The sequence below is a fragment of the Bufo bufo genome, chromosome 5 (genome assembly GCF_905171765.1).
Source record: "Bufo bufo chromosome 5, aBufBuf1.1, whole genome shotgun sequence".
In the NCBI taxonomy this organism is placed as follows: Eukaryota; Metazoa; Chordata; class Amphibia; order Anura; family Bufonidae; genus Bufo; species Bufo bufo.
In genome coordinates, this window is record NC_053393.1 from 130,715,427 (window position 1) to 130,739,689 (window position 24,263).

Here is a 24,263-nt window from a genome sequence, read left to right on the forward strand (position 1 = left end):
TGTGACTTATCAAAGCCATCTGCTTTTCAGGAATCCCTTTAGGAGAAATAGAAGAAGATCTTCTCTCATGAATTATCTGCGATATTATTAACAGTGTATTTTTCCCTGAAATCAGGGGCCGTCTTACATTCACATGAAATGTGGGTCACTGTTTCTGTTAGGGAAACACAATATTCTGTGCCCCTCGTTGAGATTATATGAAAGGTATAAGCGACTTTATACCATTTTAATTACATTTTATAATTTCATTCCTGAGTTTTAGGGACATGTTGGTTTTGGTCATATAGAAATATTATAACTATTGCTGCACTGAAAATAATGTAATTCTTGCTCCTAGTATATTAATGGATTTTACTATTAAAGTGGTTGTCCAAGAGTTAGACAGACCTCCTAGAGTGGCTGACCCACGGTGGAGATCATACTTACCTGGTCTCCACTGCTGGGTTTGATATCTCCCGAACGCTTCCCGGACAGATTTTTCTCTCCTTGCCGCACTGAGCTCAATGTCTATTGACAGGAGGACATGTGACCGCTGAAGCCAATCACAGGCCACAGAGGTGACCTGCTCCTCTTTCTTCATGACAACTGGTTACATGATGCAAGGAGACCAGGTCACCTGTGTAGCCTGTGATTGGATGCAGTGTTCACAAATCTGTGTGTGTGTCCAACGTCGACGGATGATGATCTCAGTGTGGCAGGGAGAGGAGGAGCCGGCCGAGGAGTGGTGGGGACAAGGTAAGTATGATCTCCACCATGGGTCGGCCACTCTGGGAAGTCTGTATAACTCTTGGATAACCCCATTTTGGCATGATATGTTATAAATCGGAATAAGTAAAGGGAATGTCCAGGCTACAGATATTGATGACCTATCCTCAGGACAGGACATCGATATCCGATCAGTGGGCGTCCAGCACCCATAACCCCCATAGGTCAGCTATTTCGATCAGCCGTGGTGCTGGAAACAATATGGATCTGTGCACTGGGAAGTTTACAGTACCAGAGTACCCATCATGGCCACTACACTGTCCATGGAGGTGTACTCCATATACAGTATAGTTCCCTGGGCCGTGGCTGTCTGAAACAGCTGATAGGTGGGGGTGTTAGGCGTCGGACCCTCACCGATATAATACTATGACCTATTCTGATGAAAAGCCCACCAATATCTGAAGACATACAACATCCTTAACCACTTCCGCCCATATGATATAAATGTCCTATGGGTGGATGTTTAGCTCTAAATGGACGTCCTGGAATGTCCATTTAGAGATGGCAGCTGAATGCTAATTATGCAGCTGCCGAGGGGGATTCCCTCTGTCAGTGACAGCAGGGCACCTCAGGGAGAAGGCAGGGACAGTTCCCAGGTGTCCCTGCTTTCTAGTGCTGTGTATACAGATCAGGAAATACGTTGTATTCTGCTGTACAGCCTCTCTGGGGGCTGTATTTCCCCTGTAACTGGGGCTACTATGTCAGCCTCAGTTACAGGAGAAATCAATAGTGAAAAAAAGTGAAGTTAAATGTCCCCCAGAGGTCTTGTATGACCTTATGGGGGACGCAATGTGTAAAAAAAAAAAAAAAAGTTTCACATGTAAGTAATTAAAAAGAATGTAAAAATAGAAAACGACCGGCTCTATAAATATATCACATGATCTACCACGTCCGATAAACACCATAAAAAAAATAAAAAACTGTGTCAAAAAAGCCATTTTTGTCACCTTACATCACAAAAAGTGCAACTCCAAGTTATCAAAAAGGCGTATGTCCCACAAAATGGTACCAATAAAACCATCACCTCATCCCGCAAAAAATGAGCCCCTACATAAGAAAATCACTCAAAAAATAAAAAAAAACTATAGCTCTCAGAACATGGAGACATTAAAACATGATTTTTTTTGTTTAAAAAAAGCTATTATTGTGTTAAAGTGAAATAAATAAAAAAAAGTATACATATTAGGCATCGACGCGTCCGTAACAACCAGCTCTATAAAATTATCACACGACCTAACCCCTCAGGTGAACACTGTAAAAAAATAAAAATAAAAACTGTGGCAAAAAAAGCCATTTTTTGTCACCTTACATCACAAAAATTGCAAAACCAAGCGATCAAAAGTGCGTATGCCCCCCAAAATAGTACGTGCGTCACCTCATCTCGCAAAAAATTTGACCCTACCTAAGACAATCGTTCAAAAAAATAAAAAAGCTATGGCTCTCAGACTATGGAGACACTAAAACATCATTTTATTGATTTCAAAAATGCTATTATTGTGTAAAACGTATATAAATAAGAAAAAGTATACATATTAGGTATTGCCACGTCCGTAATGATCTGTTCGATAAAAATGTCACATGACCTAACCACACAGGTGAACGCTGTAAAAATAAATAAATAAAAACTGCTAAAACAACCAATTTTTTTTGTCACCTTGCCCTGTAAAGTGCAATAGTAAATGATCAAAAAATCATAAGTACCGAAAAATGGTACCAATAAAAACATCAACTCTTCCTGCAAAAAACGAGCTCCTGTACAAGACGATCGGCAGAAAAATAAAAAAAATATGGCGTTCAGAAAATGGAGACACAAAAACATAATTTTTTTTTAATGCTTTATTATGTAAAACTGAAACAAACAAACAAAGTAGACATATTTGATATCATTGTGTCCATAACATCCTGCTGTATAAAAATAGCACATGATCTACCCTGTCAGATGAATGTTGTAAAAAATAAAAACAGTGCCAAAACCTTGGTTACCTTGCCTCACAAAACGTAATATAGAGCAATTAAAAATCATATGTACCCCAAAATAGTACCAATAAAACTGGCACCTTATCCCATAGTTTCCAATATGGGGTTTCTTTTTGGGAGTTTCTACTGTAAGGGTGCATCGGGGGGCTTTAAATGGGACATGGCATCTAAAAACCAGTTCAGCAAAATCTGCCTTCCAAAAACCATAAGGCATTCCTTTTCTTCTGTGTGCCTTTGTGTTGCACCCTAACCAAAAGTCTGAACATGGTCCTAATCAGCAGAAACATTTACAATACTGTTATCTTTATTTTGACATTGGAAAGTTTTAAATGTTAGGGTATTTTTTCAATTTTCCAATATATTGGTGTCACGACAGAGGGTAGGGATAAGTGCAGCCCTAAACTCCACCCCACCTCTGTCCCTGTCTACTAGCACGGCCCGTCCTAACCGACGGCGTACAACTTGGTGGCAGTCCTTCTCTTAGATATGTGCAGGGGCCTAAGAAGATAACAGAAGTACAGTAACAGAGTCAGGCAAGCCAAAGTCAAAGACAGGAGGTCACGCAGGTACACAGGGAGCAATCCGATAACAAAGTCAAAACACAATCCGGAATCTGAAGCCAAGAGGTCACGTCAATTCCAGGGAGGTCACAAGGTCGAGGTCAAAAACAGAGCCGAGGTCCAAAACACACAGAAGGCACAATACGAAAATGCTGGTGAGGGTAGCAAAACCATTCACAGGCAACCTGTGGCCAGCAGGCTGCCTGTTTAAATAGCAGAACAAGTGGGTCACATGACATGGCCAGCGTCACATGACCCAAGTCCAGCCCAAACCATCTGAGTGCCAATAAATTGAGTACCTCTTTCAGCTAGGAGGATGGGTCCTAGGAGGACGCAGGCCGCGTGCTCGCTCCTGCACAGATGCCGGCGGCAACGCAAGGAGGAAGGCGTCGCCGGCTCCCCATTACAGTACCCCCCCTTCCACGAGGGGCCACCGGACCCATAATTACCTCCTCAGCGCAGCCGGGTCCTCCCCACCCCCTGGTCCCCATGGAGACGAGGACGCAGGCCGTGTCCTCGCTCCTGCACAGACGTAGGATGCCGGCGCCGGCGCAAGGAGGAAGCGCTTCGCTGGCTCCCTGTTCCAATTGGTGAGTCAAAAGTGCTTCATCACATTCTTCACGGTGGCTCCAGCTCTATTCACATTTACCGGGCATGCATTCTGCCTATGGAGGACGTCATTCTTCTCTGCCTGCTCTTGATTTTCATTGAATTCCTCAATACATTCAACAAGGGTAAGCCTACAAGACCCTATTAATAATGAATGATACCAGTAATATGTGGGGCTGCATTAAGCTGTGTGCGTGGAGCCGGTATGGGGGAGTGTTCCTGTGCACCAGATGTTGGAACGCTGGTATAAAAGCAGACGGAGATGCATTAGGGACCTATAGACCTCTTCGGGTGATATTTTAATGGCTCTGTACAGCTCGGAGATTGCATGGTACGTAATACGGACACGTGCATCTGCCCTCTAAACCTCTTCATCTTTTACATGAATCATTTGTAGATGTTTCTAGTAATAGAGTATATATTTTACTGCCATATAATTAGTGCTTTAGGGTTGCCCTTGTGAAAGCTTGATGACATGGCAATAGGGGAACTATATATGAGTGGCAATTCAACCTATATACCGCAATGTCAATGCTACTGTATGTCAATACCATCTTTATTATGTTTTATATGTGTTTCGGAAAAACACACAGAACATATTTTTATGTTATAACAAATTATTGAAATTATTCTTTGTTGACCAGACAGTGGGTTCACATCACGTTTTTCCCATCCGTTTAACCTCTACAAAAAAACGTATAAGTTAAACGGATGCTTCAGATTGAGGCCATACAGTGGCATCCGTTCATCATAGAGTTCCACTGTAAAAAAAAAAACGGAAGTGCTTTTTTTTACCGGACTCTGCAGAATACAAGAACGTGGTGTGCTGCGTTTTTGTATCCTTTTTTTTTTCTAATGTATATGTCAAACAGAGGCATGAAACGTGATGTGAACCCAGCCTTAGCATGCAGAAGTTTAGTGGAAAATTTATCAAATTATTGCAAGGGAGCATACACTGCACAGACAGTGAGGGGGGCCACGTGTGGACCTAAAGAAGAACAGAGGACAAGGTAAAATACAAAAGCTCAGGACACCCCTGAAATGAAGCATTTTAGTCCTACAATATGAAATGAATTCCAGGTTAAATTATAGCTGAATAATGTAATCTGAAGGTAAATGTCATTTTTAATCATTAAAGGCGTTTAGCCCATGAACAACACTGATCACCTACCTACAGCATAGATGATAGACGTATGAATGCTGGGAGTCTGACTGCTGGGACCACCACCAATCACAAGAACTTTGGAGCAGTGGGGCGGGGGGGGCGCACTGACTACTGCTCCTTTCACTGTCTATGGAACCACTGAGTACAGGACAGGTTGATCTCTGGTAGTCTCATAGAAGCTAATGCAGTGGTGGTCGCGCATGCACACCGTCGCCACTGCGTAGACTACACTAGAGGTCCTCCACTAGATACCTTAATTCTTTTTATGGATAACAGTTGTGTGGTACAGCATGTGGTGTAATGGATACACAGAATTTAATGGACACAGACAGAAAATATGGCCATGTGCACGGGGTCTTCAGCTGTCCTTGACTTTGACTCACAGGTGGACAACTGCTAAATTCCAACATTTCTATCTCTGCTTAAAGGCGTTGTGCCGTGACTGATGCAAAACATGAAAACCAGACATCATATAGTACATGACAATCTCTTTCTAAGAAAGCTAGAACCAGTCCTGTCCATCACATGGATCCAGAGATCTCCCCGTACATTACTCCAAATGATCTGCTAGATTCTCCTCAGGCTGGCAGCTCAGGGAGAGTGTCCTTTATCACAGGGTGTGTCATTTCTGCTGCAACTCTCTTCTCATCAGAGTTCGAAGGGAGGGTCGGAGGGGGTGTCTTTCTGCTGCAGCTCTCTCCTGTTAACTGTCACAGCGTCTAACAGAAGAAAGGGCTGAGGGCAGTTGAAGGAACCAAGCATGTGCGACCACCTCAGTAGGTGGACATGCACATTACTATACAGATTAAACACCAGAGGCAGTTAAGAGAATATCTCACAGCTGGGGCATTTTAAAATGACAAAGGTAACTAGTTTTCTGGTGGAATTATATTAAAATAACATTTAATTTTGGCACAATCCCTCTAATCATCTACAGCTTACGTTGTGACCACTTCACTGAATGCACTGTAATGGATTTTTACTATGGTTGGTCATACATATTAGATGAATGTCGGCTCTTTCACACTTGCGTTGTCCGGATACGTTGTGTACTCCATTTGCCGGAGGTGCCCGCCGGATCCGTAACACCGCAAGTGAACTGAAAGCATTTGAAAACGGATCCGTCTTCAAAATGCTTTCAGTGTTACTATGACACCCAGGACGCTATCAAAGTCCTGGTTGCCATAGTAGTAGTGGGGAGCGGGGGAGCGGTATACTTACAGTCCGTGCGGCTCCCGGGGCGCTCCAGAATGACGTCAGAGCGCCCCATGCGCATGGATGACGTGATCCATGCGATCACGTCATCCATGCACGTGTTGCTCCCTGACGTCCCTCTGAAGCGCCCCGGGAGCCGCACGGACGGTAAGTATACTGCTCCCTCGCTCCCCACTACACTTTACCATGGCAAACAGGACTTTAGCGTCCCGGCAGCCATGGTAACCATTCAGAAAAAGCTAAACGTCGGATCCAGTAATTCGCCGAAACGACGTTTAGCTTAAGGCCGGATCCGGATTAATGCCTTTCAATGGGCATTAATTCCGGATCCGGCCTTGCGGCAAGTGTTCAGGGATTTTGGCCGGAGCAAAAAGCGCAGCATGCTGCAGTATTTTCTCCGGCCAAAAAACGTTTCGGTCCTGAACTGAAGACATCCTGATGCATCCTGAACGGATTTCTCTCCATTCAGAATGCATTAGGATAAAACTGATCAGGATTTTTCCGGCATAGAGCCCCGACGACGGAACTCTATGCCGGAAGAAAAGAACGCAAGTGTGAAAGAGCCCTAAGGCTCTTCTTGTGTCAATGTCTTCATCCTCTGTCCCCATTGAGAACACGTCGGGAGGAATAGCTGGCAGCTATCTAATGGACATGGCTAGCCTTAGGCCTCGTGCACACGACCAGTATTTTGCGGTCCACAAAAAACAGATCCACAAAAAATACGGATGACGTCCGTGTGCATTCCGTTTTTTGCAGAACGAAACAGCTGGCCACTGATAGAACAGTCCTGTCCTTGTCCGTTATGCGGACAATAATAGGACATGTTCTATCTTTGAACGGAATAACGGAAATACGGAAACGGAAGGCATACGGAGTACCTTCAGGTTTTTTTGCGGATCCATTGAAATGAATGGTTCCATATACGGTCCGTATACGGAACACAAAAAATGGAACGTAAACAAAAAAAATAAACGTTCGTGTGCAAGAGGCCTAAGGCTAAGTTCACATCTCCATTTAGCTTTCCGTTCTTCTGATCCATCAGAAGAACAGAGAGAGAGAAAAAAAAGGACCCTATAAAAAAAAATACGGATCCTGTTGCATCAGTTGTCATCCGTTTGAGCTATTTCCGTCTAAAGTCCTGTGTCTAAAAAATGGATCTCAGACGGAAATGGCTCAAACGGAAGACAACTGATGCAACAGGATCCGTTTTTTTTCTTTACAGGACCCTGTTTTGTTTTTTTCCCTCTTCTTCTGACGGATCAGAAAAAAACGGAAAGCTAAACTGAGATGTGAACTCGGCCCTAGGGCTCATGCACACGAACGTATTTTCTTTCCGTGTCTGTCCTGTTGTTTTTTGCGGACAATATGTGGAATTATCCATTTCAAAGGGTCCGCAAAAAAATAAACGAAGTTACTCTGTGTGCATTGCGTTTCCGTATGTCGGTTCCGCAAGAAAACAAACATGTCCTACTATTGTCTGCATTACGGACAAGGATAGGACTGTTCTATTAGGGGCCAGCTGTTCTGTTCCGCAAAATACGGAATGCACGCGGACCTCATCCATATTTTTTGCGGATCCGTGTTTTGCACGGTCGTGTGCATGAGCCCTTAGAGGTAAATTTGTTCAGTTCAGACAGAATAATCAGCACCATGGAGAGCGCAGACAGCAGCAAACAGGCTGCACGAGAAAGAGATGGGTATAATGAACCTCCAATGAGCCGCGATTTCTATTACATGCAATGGAGGCAGCTTTAGATTCAAAAGAATTCCCAAGGACAAAAGATTGACTAAAGATCTGCTCATAAATAGTATATTTCCTTTGGTATGGCAGACTCTCATGGGATTAATATTCCAGAGTCTCGTCATGAATAATGGGTGAGCCCTCCTTTGCTCTCCCCCATCGCCTGTTAGTGATGATGAGCCATTTCTACAGCAATCTATGACCTTCATCTGTGGCATTAATGGAATCTAGAAAAACGCAGTCTATATACCTAAATACAATGACATCAGCAGCGCGCTTTGCATTTTCCAACGCGCTACACTTCGGCGCGTCCTCCTGCGCGTGCCTTATGGCGACTGATCAGACCGGAATTCTGTCTTACAGCCTTCTGAAATGAATACTGTATGTTATATGGCGTAAAGCTGTGTCTAACAATATGGAGCAATGAAATGAGATTCCCCTAGCAGAACGTAATGACAAATTCTATCCCGTGCGCGTTCGTTTTTTTTTTTTTTCTTTCTTTCTGAGGAACAGGGGAAAAAAAATTAGATTTGCTAAAAAGGCAAAGAAGCATTACTATGGCTCTGTCAAAATATATGTATGTTTCAGGATGATTACTGACAGGCGATATGCTCGAATGAACCCCAAGGGTTGTGTCTGCTCCAGTAGGCAAGGAATAAGACAAGGCATCTCCCCACAGAAAACCATGACTGCCCTTTGCATATTCTGGATTTAAAGCAAATGTGCAATTTAGTGTGCTATTCTTGTAAAAGAAAATGTAAAATAGAATAAGTGATATTTACATAATTGCTACATAAAAATGGGTTTGGGAAAAAGTATAGACAAAATATTATAATTTTTCCAACTAAAACTAATTTTGAGAGACAGGAACAGAAATCCTGAATCTACATTATAATATACAGATTAATGCTATGGTAAAATATCTTAGAATTTTTCCTTGGCTGGGACATTCCTAACAATTCGTTTTTTGGGCAAATCTTACACACAGCTCTATCCATCTATAATCTCTCCATCTATAATCTATCTATCTATCTAAAAGTGAGGGAAAAGTGGCAGTGCGTCTTATAGTCCAAATGGTAATGACTGCTTCCATTATAGAAGCGGTTATTAGCATGCGGGAAACACAGGGAGCGATGAGGGAAGCGCTGCCCTAGGTGTACTCACCCTCCCTGGTCTTCTTCCAGGTCCCCCTGTGCACTGCTTCCAGACAGGATGTAGTGCACACAGGGGCACAATATGACCCGACGCTGTGCGACCTCAGGTCACAGAGCATAGCGGGCCAGAAGAAGACCAGGGAGTGGCGAGCGAGTGGCAGCACTGTCCATAGCAAGTGAGCTAAGTTTATTTATTTATTTTTTAACATATGATCTGAGGTCTGATGGGGGTCCAATCTGAGGCTGACGGGGGTCGGATCTGAGGCTGATGGGGGTCTGATTTGAGGTCAGATGGGGGGGCTGATCTGAGGATGATGGAGGATGGGGAGGTCTGATGTGAGGCTGATGGAGCTTGAGGGTCTGAGGTTCTGATGTGAGGCTGATGGAGCTGGGGGTCTGATGAGGGTCTAATGGATCTTAGGGGTCTGATCTGAGATCTGATAAAGAATGGTGGTCTGATTTGGGGGTCTGATGAAAAATATTTTTTTATTTTTTTCCTCCTCCAAATCCTAGTTGAGTCTTATACCGTAGTACAATGCATCTTATAGTCCAAAAAATATGGTATGTATCTAATCTATCTATGTAGTGGGACTGTGCTTATGTAATTTGACATTGAATCCAACGTATTATTTCCCAATGCATAGAAAGAAGGTTGTGATCTATAGCACGGTAAAGGCATACCATGGCATACATCTCCTATAGTGTCTCAATATAAACCCATGCAGTAGACACTTTTTAACTGGATGTAGTCAACGCTATTCAACACAGAAAAAACAAGATGCATTCCCCCATGATGTACGCCAAAAGGACCCTCTTTTTCTGCTCTATTGATATGTTTTGAGCATGCTTTAGGAGATTTTACAGTTCATACGCCGAGCGCTGTACTAGGCAGTCCCATAGAAGTGAATGGAGCGGGGGTCACACCTGTGCACCACCTCTCCATTCTTATTGGGGACTCTGGGAACTCTGTGTCATTCCTGTGGATAGGAGATGTTGTTAGTTGGAAAACCCCTTGCTATCATGATGCACAGTGAAACATCTTAAGGCCGGGTTCATCTCATCATTTTCTATTCTTCTGATCCGTCAGACGAAATCAGCTCTGCTAAATCCTCTCTTTACGCATTTTGCGGGACATTTATTAAGAATGGCGATTGATACGCCGGTCTTAATCACTGTGCACGGCCGGTGGAGGCGCCTAAGTTATGTCATTTTCCACGTCGGCCCTCCCTCTTCACCACCCACGTTTCGCCCCATTTTTCCGCCCCCGTGAGCGGGTTAAAGTCACAGATTTTGTCGCAAAACACCTTTGCGACCAAATCTGCACCCTAATTACGACAAAAAGTGGCGTAAAACAAACAACAAATGACCGCCTTTGTCTTTGAGTTCACAGTTTTACTTTCTCGAGGATATTCTTAGGAGTCTAAAACCAGACACTTCCTAAACGTGACTTATTTTATTCTGTGCTTCGAGAACGGACAGGAGGAGAAGCGTCCCTTCATTTTCTATGCGGTACAAATGGCGAATGTGCATTTCACAGTTTAAACTCCTGGGTCCTTGAGCCGTTTAGATAAACCTGCCTGTGTAATGGATAGCTGGGGCTGAAATGCCACTTTTGAAAAATGACTCTTCTTTTACAAATTAATTCAACTGTTTTGAAAGTTCTGGCGCAGATTGGAGCTGGAAAGGTCAGATATGCATAGTAAAGTCCTTACAGGGAATCTTTTTTACTTGACTCGAGAGCAACACTTAATCATTTGGATGTTTTAATGCAATAAAAAAATACATATTAAAAAACACAACCTTCTTAAAGAGAATGGTATGGGGCGGAGGTGTAGTGTGTGGGTATCGAGAGCATTCATTGTAAGATACTGTGCGTGTGACATGAGCGATAAATGCTGAAATCACAATGCCGTGCAATGGGCGGTAGGACGGACGCATGAAGAACTCGGTCTGTACACCACTCATATAACTCAGCACCAGACTGGGAGCAGGGATTTCCATCCACTCATTGGCTATGGAAGCGTTGCTCAGCAAAAAGGTAGGTACTGTGGACTCACTGAATTGTCAGGGAGTCAACAATTCGTATACGTGGAGATCTTCCACACGCCACTATTAAATAACAGACTGGTCTGATGGGCATAGCCCTGTACCGCACACAGATCCAGAGATCTCCCCATTCATTGCTCCAATTGCTCGGCTAGCTTTATTCCAAGCTGGCAGCTCAGGGGTGTGTCCTTTCTCAGGGGTGTGTCCTTTCTCAGGGGTGTGTGCTTTCACAAGGGTGTGTCCTTTCTCAGGGGTGTGTCCTTTCACATGGGCGTGTCCTTTCTGCTACAGCTGGTGGCAGTTGAAGGATGGAACTGAGCATGTGCTTCCATCTCAGTGAGCAGAGCACAGAATTTTCAAAAAGAGCAAACAGCAGGTGGCGCTATACAGATACATTTTATTGAATAACTCACTGGCTATACTAAATTCATAATTACATGCAATTACAAATGTATTCAGATCCAGGTGCCGGTTTGAAAAATGTAGAATATTTTGTGTGGGACAACTCCATTAAAAAGCATCTGGTACCAGGACTAACTATATTAAACCAAGCACAATGCCCGGTAGAGCTGCCCCAGTAAAAGAATACCTTTCTCCCCCAATCACTGCAACGTGCAAACATTTACTGGTTTAACAATATGCTTAAAAATCATCTTTTTATACACCTCAGTGTTGTGCCATTCTTCCGTTATTTCTTCTAGAAGTTTGTGAACAAATTGCCAGCAGTTTGCAATGAAGGTCCAGCTGGGTGTTACCAGTTGGGGAAGTGTCCCTGCACAATCTGACACTATCCAATCAGAGCTGCCAGTGTCAGACTGTGCAGGAACACCCCCCCCCCCCCCCCCAACTGGTAAGGGCTTGGACTGTGCGACTCAAGGGACTACTTTTACAGTCTATTGTTACTTTCTGTGATTAGGAAAATACATATTAATATCACAGCCACTGCAACATTCATAGCGAGAGTAAGAAAAGGATAAAAGATTGAAAACCCATTTGCACTGGGACACGTAAAGGGTCACCGAGTTTTCAATAAACTTTCGATATTTCATACGACATAACAAAAGTTTGGATCTGTGGGGGCTGCTGAGACCTCCACAGATCCCTAGAACGAGGAGAGTAAAGTGCTCACATATCGCTCTCTCTCCTCGCTGCAGAGGACGGAATCGAGATGGGCCCATAGACTTCTATTGAGCCCGTCTCCTGCAGCGAGGAGAGATCGTGATATGCAGGGGCTTCTCCCTCCTCATTCTAGAGATCGGCGGGGGGCTCAGCACTCGGACTCCCACCAAACAAAACTTTTGATATGTCCCTATGACATATCAAAAGTTTTTGGAAAACTCAGTGACCCTTTAAATGATTTGACACATACAATCCACCGTGCCACCAACCTTTGGGAACGCCCCTTTAAGTCATTACGCAGCAGCGTGATGACCTCTGTCCTGCTCGAATATGATCAAACCTTAGCACACCTCAGACAGATACATATGCCGCTCTATATTCACGGAGGGAGATTTATGAAGCAAAATACGCCAGAATTTTTTCACCAAAGAAACAGAAGTCCCTCAGTTTCCGGTTTATACGTATTCGCCTTTATGCACCTAGCGTGATAATCTTGAGAGATGATAAGGCACGGAAACAGTTACCACACCGCATGCGCCATTTCGATCAATTTGGTGCAACATTTCCACCATTTTGTTAATTCATGCCCCCATTTTTAGTTTTATTTTCAGAAAATCTGATCTCCAAATCCAGCCTGGTATTCCAGATACATCTGCTCCACGAGTACAAAAAGTTTTACCTCCGTGCTTGGGGACATAAGAAGCGCTTCTTTCCTGCGCGCAGCCTTCGTTCTGGATGTGTGTGTTTCTCTATAATTGTTTCACTTATCTGCGGTAATTGCCAAGATTGAAAAAGAGGAGCAGAAGCTTTATTTTGCATGAGCGAATTAAGGATGACTTTTGATGCTATTATGTATACTGCTCTTTTCAGAAGCTATGTTAATGAGTTTTGGAGTACGGGCAAGTATATGCGCTGTGTCAAGGGAAAACTCAGCGATTATCATGATGTGGTTGGCTGGCCGGCCATATTCTTACAGTGCTATTTAAATTTCATATAAAGCCTCCATAATTTACATTTATCTCTGCTTGCTTCCTAGGAGGAACCCTAAATCAAGAAATCTCTTAACTAGGTGCACTGAGAGCTGTATACATCGCTTTATTACAGATAATGCTGGTGTGTTCTGAATTAAATTGGGTTTCCTATCTGATCAGTGGGGGTCCGACTCCTGGCACCCCTGCCGATCAACTGTTTGAAGAGGCCGCAGCGCTCCAGCGGGCGCCATGGCCTCCCTACTTGCAGCTTACCGATCACAGCGCTGCACATTGTATAGTGGTTGTGCTTGGTATTGCAGCTCGGTCGCATTCACTTAAAGGTGATATTACTGGTCTAGCTGGAGGCTGCGGCGCTCACTGGCGCTAATCGACGGGGTTGCTGAGGATCAGGCCCAGCCGATAAGGTGCTGATGAGCTATCCTGAGAATAGTCATCATTATAAAACACTCGGACCGCCCCTTTAAAATGTAGAAGAAATCAAATCTGGAATTCTGGAGACCAGTAATGAGGCTTAAGGGGTGCTTAACTTTTTCATGACTAGAACAAAATATCATCCGACTTTACAGTGTCATACAGGGGTTCTGTGGACCCACCAAAGGAGATTATTATTATTATTATTACATCCTCCATCTAGACAGAACATGTGGAGATCCACTTCTTTCTTCTTTCTTCTGATGAGCCTTTGGGCACTAGAGATAACCCAATCAATGTGTTCATCATAACGAGTTCTTCACCTGCGAGGGGCTGTCGCCGCTGCCACCTGTGCCTTCTCGCAGCTCACCAAGCACAGTTCCGCACATTGTTTAGAGGCTGTCCTTGGTATTGCAGCTCAGCCCCATTCACTTAAATGGGGCTGACCTGCGACTAGGCCACGTGACCGATGAATGTGACGTCACATGGCCTAGCAAAAGCTGGAGAAGGCCACGGCGCTGGTCGGTGAGGATCCTCGGTGTCGGACCCCCACAGGTCAGATACTGATGACCTATACAGAAGGTAGGTCATCAGTTAAATTATCCTGGAAAACCCCTTTAAGGTATATTTGAAAATGACAATAGAGGAACTACAGTGCATTACAAACAGTCCAGGGAGGTGACAGATTCATTTTAGGATTTATTTGCATAAAGCAAGAAACTATGGGGGAGATTTATCAAACTGGTGTAAAGTGGAAATGGCTTTGTTGCCCATAGCAACCAATCAGATTCCACCTTTCATTTTTCACAGCTCCTTTGGAAAATGAAAGGGGAAATCTGATTGGTTGCTATGGGCAACTAAGCCAGTTCTACTTTACACCAGTTTGATAAATCTCCCCCACTGTCTTCTTACTTTATATTATTACTAGAGATGAGCGTATCGACTTCGGATGAAACATCCGAAGTCGATTCGCATAAAACTTCGTTCTAATACTGTACGGAGCAGGAGCTCAGTACAGTATTAGAATGTATTGGCTCTGATGAGCCAAAGTTATTCCTTTGTGAAATCTCGCGAGACTTCGGGTAATATCTTCATAAATTAATTTGTACTTTTGTACTGTAAAAAAACATTTCCCGAACTTGGGCTCGGTTCCAAGTGGTACCTTGGAACCGAACCTGAGTTCGGGAAATTTTTTTTACAGTACAAATTAATTTATGAAGTTATTACCCGAAGTCTCGCTAGACTTTGCGAAGCAATAACTTCGGCTCATCGGAGCCAATACATTCTAATACTGTACTGAGCTCCTGCTCCGTACAGTATTGGAACAAAGTTTTATGCGAATCGACTTTGAATGTTTCATCCGAAGTCGATTCGCTCATCCCTAATTATTACTTTCGTTTTATGTTATGACTGTTCTTTTTTTACATGGGTAAATGATGCTGTAGTATACATGTAACAGGAAAGCTTCCAAGTATTTTTTAGATTACTGTAAATGATTAATACTGTATTAAGGTGCTTACAATAAAAATGAATGTGATACATATATACAGTATATATATATATATATATATATATATATATATATACGGTATAATGCCGCTACAGCCGCTACAAGTTATTCAGGAATGGCATCTCTAGTTCCACTGGATAAGTCAAGATCAAGTATAAGAGTAATACGTTGAGCTTCAATACTTCTGCCTCACTACAGCTTGACCTCACTTTCTCAGATAAAAGCCTGTCATGTAAAACTCTCTGAAGGAAAATGTGTACGTTTCCGTACAATCACCAGCATTGAGTATCCAGCATATAGATCAGTAGATTCTGCCAGGGAACACACTTACACCTCTTCACTTCACCATCTTTCACACTGTGTGTCAAAAAGTAAACAGAATAGTAAATCCACTACAACTCAAAGCATTGCAAAAATGATATTTCCACCGGTCCTTGCCAGGGCGTGATACACTGTCCACGGTCACCGCACACCCCTGCACCTATGCTTCACTCAGGCTGGACAAGGCTCTCATGACTTGGTATTCACATGAATGGGACTGAACTGCCTTTGGGTCACGTGTCCAATTCTGTCTACATGTTTCTCCTGGGCTTTTGGCCTACAAAATTTCGTGGCAATGTAGAATCCACCTATGGGATACTCTGATTAAAAGCCCTGGGCAGATGGGTTGTGATCCAAAAGGGGGCATCCACTCCCCCAAATGTACAATGCAAAATACAAGTAGGTGCACGCTACCATGGCTGCAATGCAAAAGCAAACAAGAACTACAAGTGAAATTTTGTGGGCCAAAAGCCCAGAAGATGCAAGTCTGTCTGTGTAGGTCCCGTCTGGTGGAAGCCACCTTGACACAATTTTGATCAAAAATGTGCTCAAAGAGCTTGTATAGTATAGTAGAGTATAGTAGTGTTGCAGTTTGTTGCCTTGTTTGTTCCTGGGTTCCCATTATAGTCTGAGGGGTCCGGCGGGCACGTGGCACTATCTGGCTATGCTAAATCCAGAGGACTCCAGCAGGCTGTTGTCTGCCGGGACAGCCTGCTGTGTTGCATGTGTGAAACTAGCCTATGTCATGGACATGATGGCTCCTCCAAAGAGAGATGCTCTTTGCAGACATGTTCTACTATAACTAAGGATCCCTGTACAAGGACAGATTTCTAAGGGGCACCAATCAGTCATACACACAACTCATTAAAGGGATTTTCCAACTTTTTTATACTGATGACTTATCCTCTGGATAGGTCATCAGTATCTGATTGGTGGGGCTCTACACCCAGGATTCCTGCCGATTAGCTGTTTGAGGAGGCTGAGGAGCTCCTTTCAGCACCCCGGCCTTCTCGCAACTTACCCTTGACCATGTGGCCTGTCCTGAAGATAGGTCATCAATATTAAAAAGTCAGAAGTGTCCATTACATGCGGCAGTTATCATGGGATTATGGGGACGAATGAAGTTAATACGATCATTCATCCCGTTTCAGTTTTCATTTGTCGACAGCACATCCGCATTTTACATATGGCACTGCACTGCCGACAAACAGCGCAGCATAAAAGGTGCGATCAGCCAGTAAACAAGTGTTTGCTTATTTGTCAGGTATCGATATTTACATGGGGCAATGATTGGGAATGAGTAATAAATGGTTCTTGATCATCGCCGTGTGAAATGGTCCTAACTAATGAATGAAAGTCCTCCTCATTCACTCTCAGTGTAGTCATTTGCTCTAATGCTCCTGTACATTGACATCTTACATGAGGAAAGGGTGAAGACTTTTTGAGTCACGGGAACGCACACTTAATCAGATGAAGTGTCCCTCCTTGACTCAAGTTCTTGAATGAAGAAACATCTCAACGAGTTTTATGATCACGTCATTCATTGTGAAGTAGACAGTGAATGTCACAGACTGTCATGGTAGACATGTAGATCAACATATGGAAGCCTACCAAGAGTCACCTGTAAGATCAGATGGGACAGATCACAGAACACATTGCTGGTGACCTGCGTACATGAGCCCGGTGGCTTTAGTTATTCAGTCTATTACGAGATAATTTGACGCTAAGCGGACACAGCAGGACTCCCATTCTCTTTACAGTATTAAAGCTTCTGCCAGCTGAAGCCTAGAGCTTCTCGAAAGCTGCATCCTTAGAAAGAGTAAAGGCAGATAAATTCTGTGGAGTCACTACTATCCTCAACACCAAAAATATACCTGCAAACCAATCAGATGTCATAGCACAGAAGACCCCACTGCATCCTACAGCATCAATGTGCAACGCCAAACCGTGCAACCCCCTGACATATTGTAAGAACCTAGATATTCCCAGCATGATGTAGACACAAGTTGTGGGCACCACAATCCATGACCAGGCAGGTGTCTACCGGTGACTGTATTCTCACAGCCTCATGACGTCACGTGTAGTCCCTTCACCCATTACAGGTCTCCCATGCATGTTATAGGACCTGCGGTATATGCAGCTGCTGGAGGGTTGTCCTAACCGTGAAGGAAAAATCATCATATTGTATGCTGGTCGCTCGGACACGTGACCACTGTATATCCATATGTAACAATAAGAACCATTATCATGTCATCACAATCCCATCACAAGTGAGCTGATCCAATAAACCATCCCTATCAGTCTACTTAAAGGGGAACTCCACATTTGTAAACTTTACATTGTAAACTTTGCTAAAGCTCCATATATTCCCAGGACACATCTTGGAATTAATAGTTGGGGGGGCATGGTCAAACCTTATGCATTATGTACCCAAAGATCACGTGCAGATAAAGGAGCACCCAATTAATCCACAATGGCAAGCACATATATATAAGTTCTACAGACCCCACAATAAACAGGGGTGAGCACATGTCTATAGGTAATACAGACCCTTCCCATGCACAGGCGTGAATATGTCTATTGGTTCTATAGACCCCATAAAATACAGCGGCAAGATTCTGTACACACACCCCACACACACAATATATAGGGGTTAACATGTTCTACAGGTTCTATAGACCAATATCCCCATACACAAGGCTTAACATGTTTATAGGTTCTAAAGACCCCCTTATAAAGGAGTGAACACATCTATAAGTCCTACAGACCCCCCATATATAGGAGTGAACACTTCTATAGGTTCTATAGACCTCCACATATAGGGGTGAACAACATGTCTATAGGATCTTTAGACCATCCATATACAGGTGTGAGCACATGCATATAGGTTCTATAGACCTCCACATTTAGGTGTGAGAACATGTGTGTAGGCGGTACTATAGATCCCGGTATACAGGTGTGAACACATGCATATAGGTTCTATAGACCTTCACATTTAGGTGTGAGAACATGTGTGTAGGCGGTACTATAGATCCCGGTATACAGGTGTGAACACATGCATATAGGTTCTATAGACCTTCACATTCAGGTGTGAGCACATGTGTGTAGGCAGTACTATAGATCCCGGTATACAGGTGTGAACACATGCATATAGGTTCTATAGACCTTCACATTCAGGTGTGAGCACATGTGTGTAGGCAGTACTATAGATCCCGGTATACAGGTGTGAACACATGCATATAGGTTCTATAGACCTTCACATTTAGGTGTGAGAACATGTGTGTAGGCGGTACTATAGATCCCGGTATACAGGTGTGAACACATGCATATAGGTTCTATAGACTCCACATATACAGGTGTGAACACACGAGTGTAGGTTCCATAGATCCGCATCCACTGGGATGAGCACAGGTTCTATAGAATCCCCACATATATGTGTGAGCACATGTGGTAGGTTATACACAGTAGATCCCAATATACATAAGTAAGCACATGTCTATAGGTTCTAAAGAAGCACCTAGCCATATACAGGGGTGAGCACATGTCTACAGGTTCTAAAGACCTCCATGTAGCAGTGGTGAGCACATGTGTTGAGGTTCTATGGATCCCCATGGGGTGAACACCTTTCTAGATCCCCATGTAACAGAGGTAAGTACATGTGCAGGTTCTATGATCCCCATGGGGTGAGCCCCTCTCCAGTCCTATGTAACAGAGGTAAGTACATGTGTGTAGGTTCTATGAGGTGGTATGAGTCCCTCTCTAGTCCCCATGTAACAGAGGTAAGTACATGTATAGGTTCTAAGAGCTCTATGGAGCAAGCACCTCTCAACAACCCCGTGTAACATAGGTAAGTACATGTGTAGGTTCTATGAGCTCCATGGAGCAAGCACCTCTCTAGCCCCATGTACCAGAGGTAAGTACATGTATAGGTTCTAAGAGCTCCATGGAGCAAGCACCTCTCTACAACCCCATGTAACATAGGTAAGTACATGTGTAGGTTCTATAGACCCCCATGGGGTGAGCACCTCTCTAGCCCCATGTACCAGAGGTAAGTACATGTGTGTAAGTTCTGTAAAACCCCATAAGCAGTGGTAAGTACATGTGTAGGTTCTATAGACCCCCATGGGGTGAGCACCTCTCTAGCCCCATGTACCAGAGGTAAGTACATGTGCGTAGGTTCTGTAGAACTCCATATACAGTGGTAAGTACATGTGTAGGCTCTATAGACCCCCATGGGGTGAGCACCAGAGGTAAGTACATGTGCGTAGGTTCTGTAGAACTCCATATACAGTGGTAAGTACATGTGTAGGTTCTATAATCCCCATGGGGTGAGCACCTCTCTAGCTCCATGTACCAGAGGTAAGTACATGTGTAGGTTCCATAGCCCCCATACACAGGGCGGGCTGAGCACCTGTGTGTACTTCCACACTCCCCCGCCCCGTGTAGAGGCGGTAAGTTCCGTGCCCACACCGTGCACTTACCTCCAGAGCTGTCCTAGCTGCAGGATATGGATGAATGACTGCAGGAACCAGATGCAGCAGGAGCACGAAGCGGACCTGGGGCTGGCTGCCCGGGTGCTGCTGCCGACCCCGGCCGGGTTGTTGGCTTTGTGGCTGGCGGTAGACGCCTGTCTCTGCGGGGTGGAGGGTCGCACGTCCACCTCCCCCGGCGCCGCCGCCGTCTTGCCGTCCACCGGAGAGCACTGGGCGCTGTTCTCGGTGCTGAAATCGTGGACGAACCACCTGAAGCTGAAGAGCTGCACGGACAGAGAGCCCAGCACCACGAAGAACAGCGTGAGCCCGAACCACCAGCGCTGGCCCCGCAGGTAGTAGTCCACGGACAGCCAGATGTCACTGCCCACGTCGGCGAAGTACACGGCCATCGCCGCCAGGATCCACAGACAATCCCACACCGAGTAGCGCTGCTGCTCCCGGGCCAGGCGCAGGCACAGCGCCGGGGACCCACCGCCTCCCCCGGCGCCACCGGCCACTCTACTGCAGCAGCACCGGGAGCCGCCGTCCGAGCAGCCCCCGTCTCCTGCACCCGAACCCGGGTGAGACCCCGACACCAAGCCCTGCACGGAGCCCGAGTGATCCGAGTTCTGCAGGGGGGTGAAGGCGACGTCGCTCTTCTTCATCTTCAGCATCCCGTCTGACTTCGCCGCCATGATGGGGAGCAGGGGAAAAAATAAAAAAGAATAAAAAAATGTAGCGATGAATCGCGGGGAGAACGGAGGAGCAGGTCCCTCCTTTATTATGTGACAGCGGCGCGGGCCGGCCTCCTCTGCCTCACAGAGTAGTGGTGGGCCGGCCTCCTCTGCCTCACAGAGTAGTGGTGGGCCGGCCTCCTCTGCCTCATAGAGTAGTGGTGGGCGGGCCTCCTCTGCCTCATAGAGTAGTGGAGGGCGGGCCTCCTCTGCCTCATAGAGTAGTGGTGGGCGGGCCTACTCTGCCTCATAGAGTAGTGGTGGGCGGGCCTCCTCTGCCTCATAGAGTAGTGGTGGGCCGGCCTCCTCTGCCTCATAGAGTAGTGGTGGGCCGGCCGGAGGAGAGCGCCGCCTGTCTGCGTGAGACGGCCTCACCCTGCAGCCTCCCCGCCTGGACCACAGCCCTCCCTCCTCCCCTGCCTCACAGGCGGATGATGGGATGAGGTCATCCCTTCCCTCTCCTTTACCTCCCCCTGTCTCCTCCACGAGCAGTGCAGGGGGAGGAGGGATGCAGCAAGGCGGAGAGAGGGGTGAAGCGAGGATAGACCCACAAAGCGGCGGCAGAGCACGCTCAGCATCTCCGATAGGACGCTCATCATCCACTGTGACATTCAGCATCCCCTATAGAAAGTTTAAGATCCACTATGACATTCATCACCTCCTATAGGACTCTCATCATCCACTGTGACATTCAGCAACCCCTATAGGACACTAATCATCCACTATGACAATCAGCATCCCCTATATGACGCTCATCATCCACTGTGACTTTCAGGAACCCTCACATGACACCCATCATCCACTAAGGCATTCATCATCCCCTATAGAAAGTTTAAGATCCATGACATTCATCACCTCCTATAGGACTCTCATCATCCACTGTGAGATTCAGCATCCCCTACAGGACGCTCACAATCCACTATGATATTCAGTAAGCCCTATAGGACACTCATCATCCGCAATGACATTCAGCAACCCCTGTAGCACTCTCATCATCCACTGTGAGATTCAGCATCCCCTATAGGACGCTCATCTTCCACTATGACAATCAGCATCCCCTTTAGGATGTCATTATCCATTATTATAGGGATGTTCAACCTGCGGCCCTCCAGTTGTTGCAAAACTACGACTCACAACATGCTCTAATACCTGTAGGCTGTGCAGGCATGCTGGGAATTGTAGTTTTGCAATAGCTGGAGGGGAGCAGGTTGGGTATCCCTGCATTATGACATTCAGCATCCCCTATAGGACGCTCATCGTCCACTATGACATTCAGGAACCCCTATAGGATGTTTCTCATCCGTTATGACTTTTAGCACCTCCTATAGGACACTCATCCATTATAGGACACATCATTTAGTATGATGTTTAGCAACCCATTATAGGACGCTCATCATTCAGCACTCCCTATAAGATATTCAATATTCATTACGCCAGTCTGCACCCCTTATATGACCCTTATGCATTGTAACATTTAACATCTCTTAGGACACTCTTCATCCCATGTGATATTTAGATACCCTATAGGGTGTTCATTATCCATAAATTACAGTATGCGCATCATCCCTATAAGGACACTCATCTTACATTATAAGACATACAGCAGCCCTATGGGACACTCATCATCCATTATGAAATTCAGTATCCTCTATAGGACACTCATCATTCAACACTCCCTATAGGACGCTCATTATTCAGTATCCCCTATAGGATACCTATCATCCGTTAGGACATTCTGTACCCCATCATAATGCATTATAGGTCTACAGCATCCCCATATAGAAAGCTTATTATCTATTCAGCATTCTCTATATCATCCATCATATAATGATAATCATGTAATAATAAGGCTAGTCATCCATTAAAGGATACACAGCATAACCTAAAGGATGCACATCATCCATTATCTGACATACTGTACATCATCTCCTATAGGACTCTCATCATCTATTATATGACTTTCAGCATCCCCTAAAGAACGCTCAGCATCCCCTATATGGTATTCAGCATCTCCTGTAGGGTGCTAATCATTTTTTTCTATGTATGACATTCAGTATCCAACATAGGATGCTCAGGAGCCAGTATATGACATGGAGGCAAATGACCCACTCCTCCTCAACCATATGTGATTAAGATAAATAAAAACACTGACAACTTTTTCTTAATGGAATAGAAATGGCCGAAGTGCTTTATTAAGGGTAACCAAAATTAAAACCAATAAATAATTTAATAAATTAAGTAATAATTAAAACTATAAACCATAACAATAAATACCAATTTAAAACCATCCATATAGACCAAGATCCACTCAGCATCAGCTGAGCGATACAGCCCCTCTAATAAAGCACAGCGACAGATAGCACAAAATTAAGGGAGGGCGGGCGCTGGACGACTGCCCTGAGGTAGCGCCGAACCTGGGAATATAAAGGGGACAAATTTCCCGCCTTGCGGGCAGGGACAAATCACGGAGGTGGAAATCTCCCCCAGCAACAGGGCAGCAACCAATTAGAAGCTCCGCTTCAGTTGCCATGCAGAATTTCCAACATAAACAGAACCAGCTCCAACCGCATTCAACTTCTTGAGGTAAATTTACCTGAAAAATAAGAGCGGGAAAGAGAAAGAAGGGAAGGGGTAGAGAACACAAACTGCTTAGTAACTCTGCCATAAAATATGGGGGTCATTGCCCCCATGTGTCCCCCAAGCTAATCGCTCTGGTGGGCACTTACATTCAGCATCCTCTATAGGACACTCAGCATCATCTGTACAATGTTCAACAATGTAATATGATGCTCAGCAATACTTACTGTATATGAACTATAGAATCCCCTACAGGACGTCTGTAACACACCACAGTCTCTGCATCACCTGTTTAGAAGAAAGAGGGATCACAGCAGCATATCCGGTGTATCTTTTATTGGAAGCCTTGAGTGCGCAAAAAAGCAAAATACGACGTTTCGGCTACGCAGGAGCCTTTATCAAGCCTATATACAATAGAAATAGCAACCTTAAATACTCATAAATAACCCCTCCTACATCGCAATGGAGCCAATCACCTACAAGCTCCACCTCCTAAACACATGTGCGTAATTAAAAGCAGCCCAAAGTGTGATCAGACTGTCTGTGACTCATTATTATCAAATGTGCACCTTATATGTATTAAATAGCGTCCGGCCGTGCCGCATGTGTTAGTGCTCTATGTCGGCGTCCCACTGACTGTACTGCGCATGTCAATGACGTCACAGCGCTGCGACGTCAGAGGAATGCACGTACGTCTCCTACTCTACTGTGCGGGAACCCGCCCCTTGACGGAGGTTGTATGTACATAGTGTACGTCACCAAGCCAACCCCCGATCACATGACCATCACATGACAAAAACAAGGTCCTGCAAGTGTCATGCAAATATGGTCATCTATTAAAGCATATATATGGGAACCACCAGTAGCCGTATATGCACAAATTGGGACAAAACAA

At 44.8% G+C, this 24,263-nt stretch overlaps 1 protein-coding gene across 1 annotated transcript in view; it reads right to left on the reverse strand.

Annotated features, from left to right (window-relative positions):
- Positions 1-20,851, reverse strand: part of XKR4 (XK related 4) — a 287,926-nt gene extending 267,075 nt beyond the window's left edge. The window contains exon 1 of the mRNA XM_040433401.1: positions 20,067-20,851. Coding sequence (XP_040289335.1) covers positions 20,067-20,752 — 686 coding nt within the window. The 5' untranslated portion in view covers positions 20,753-20,851. The remainder of the gene's footprint in view (positions 1-20,066) is intronic.
- Between the last annotated feature and the right edge of the window lie 3,412 nt (positions 20,852-24,263).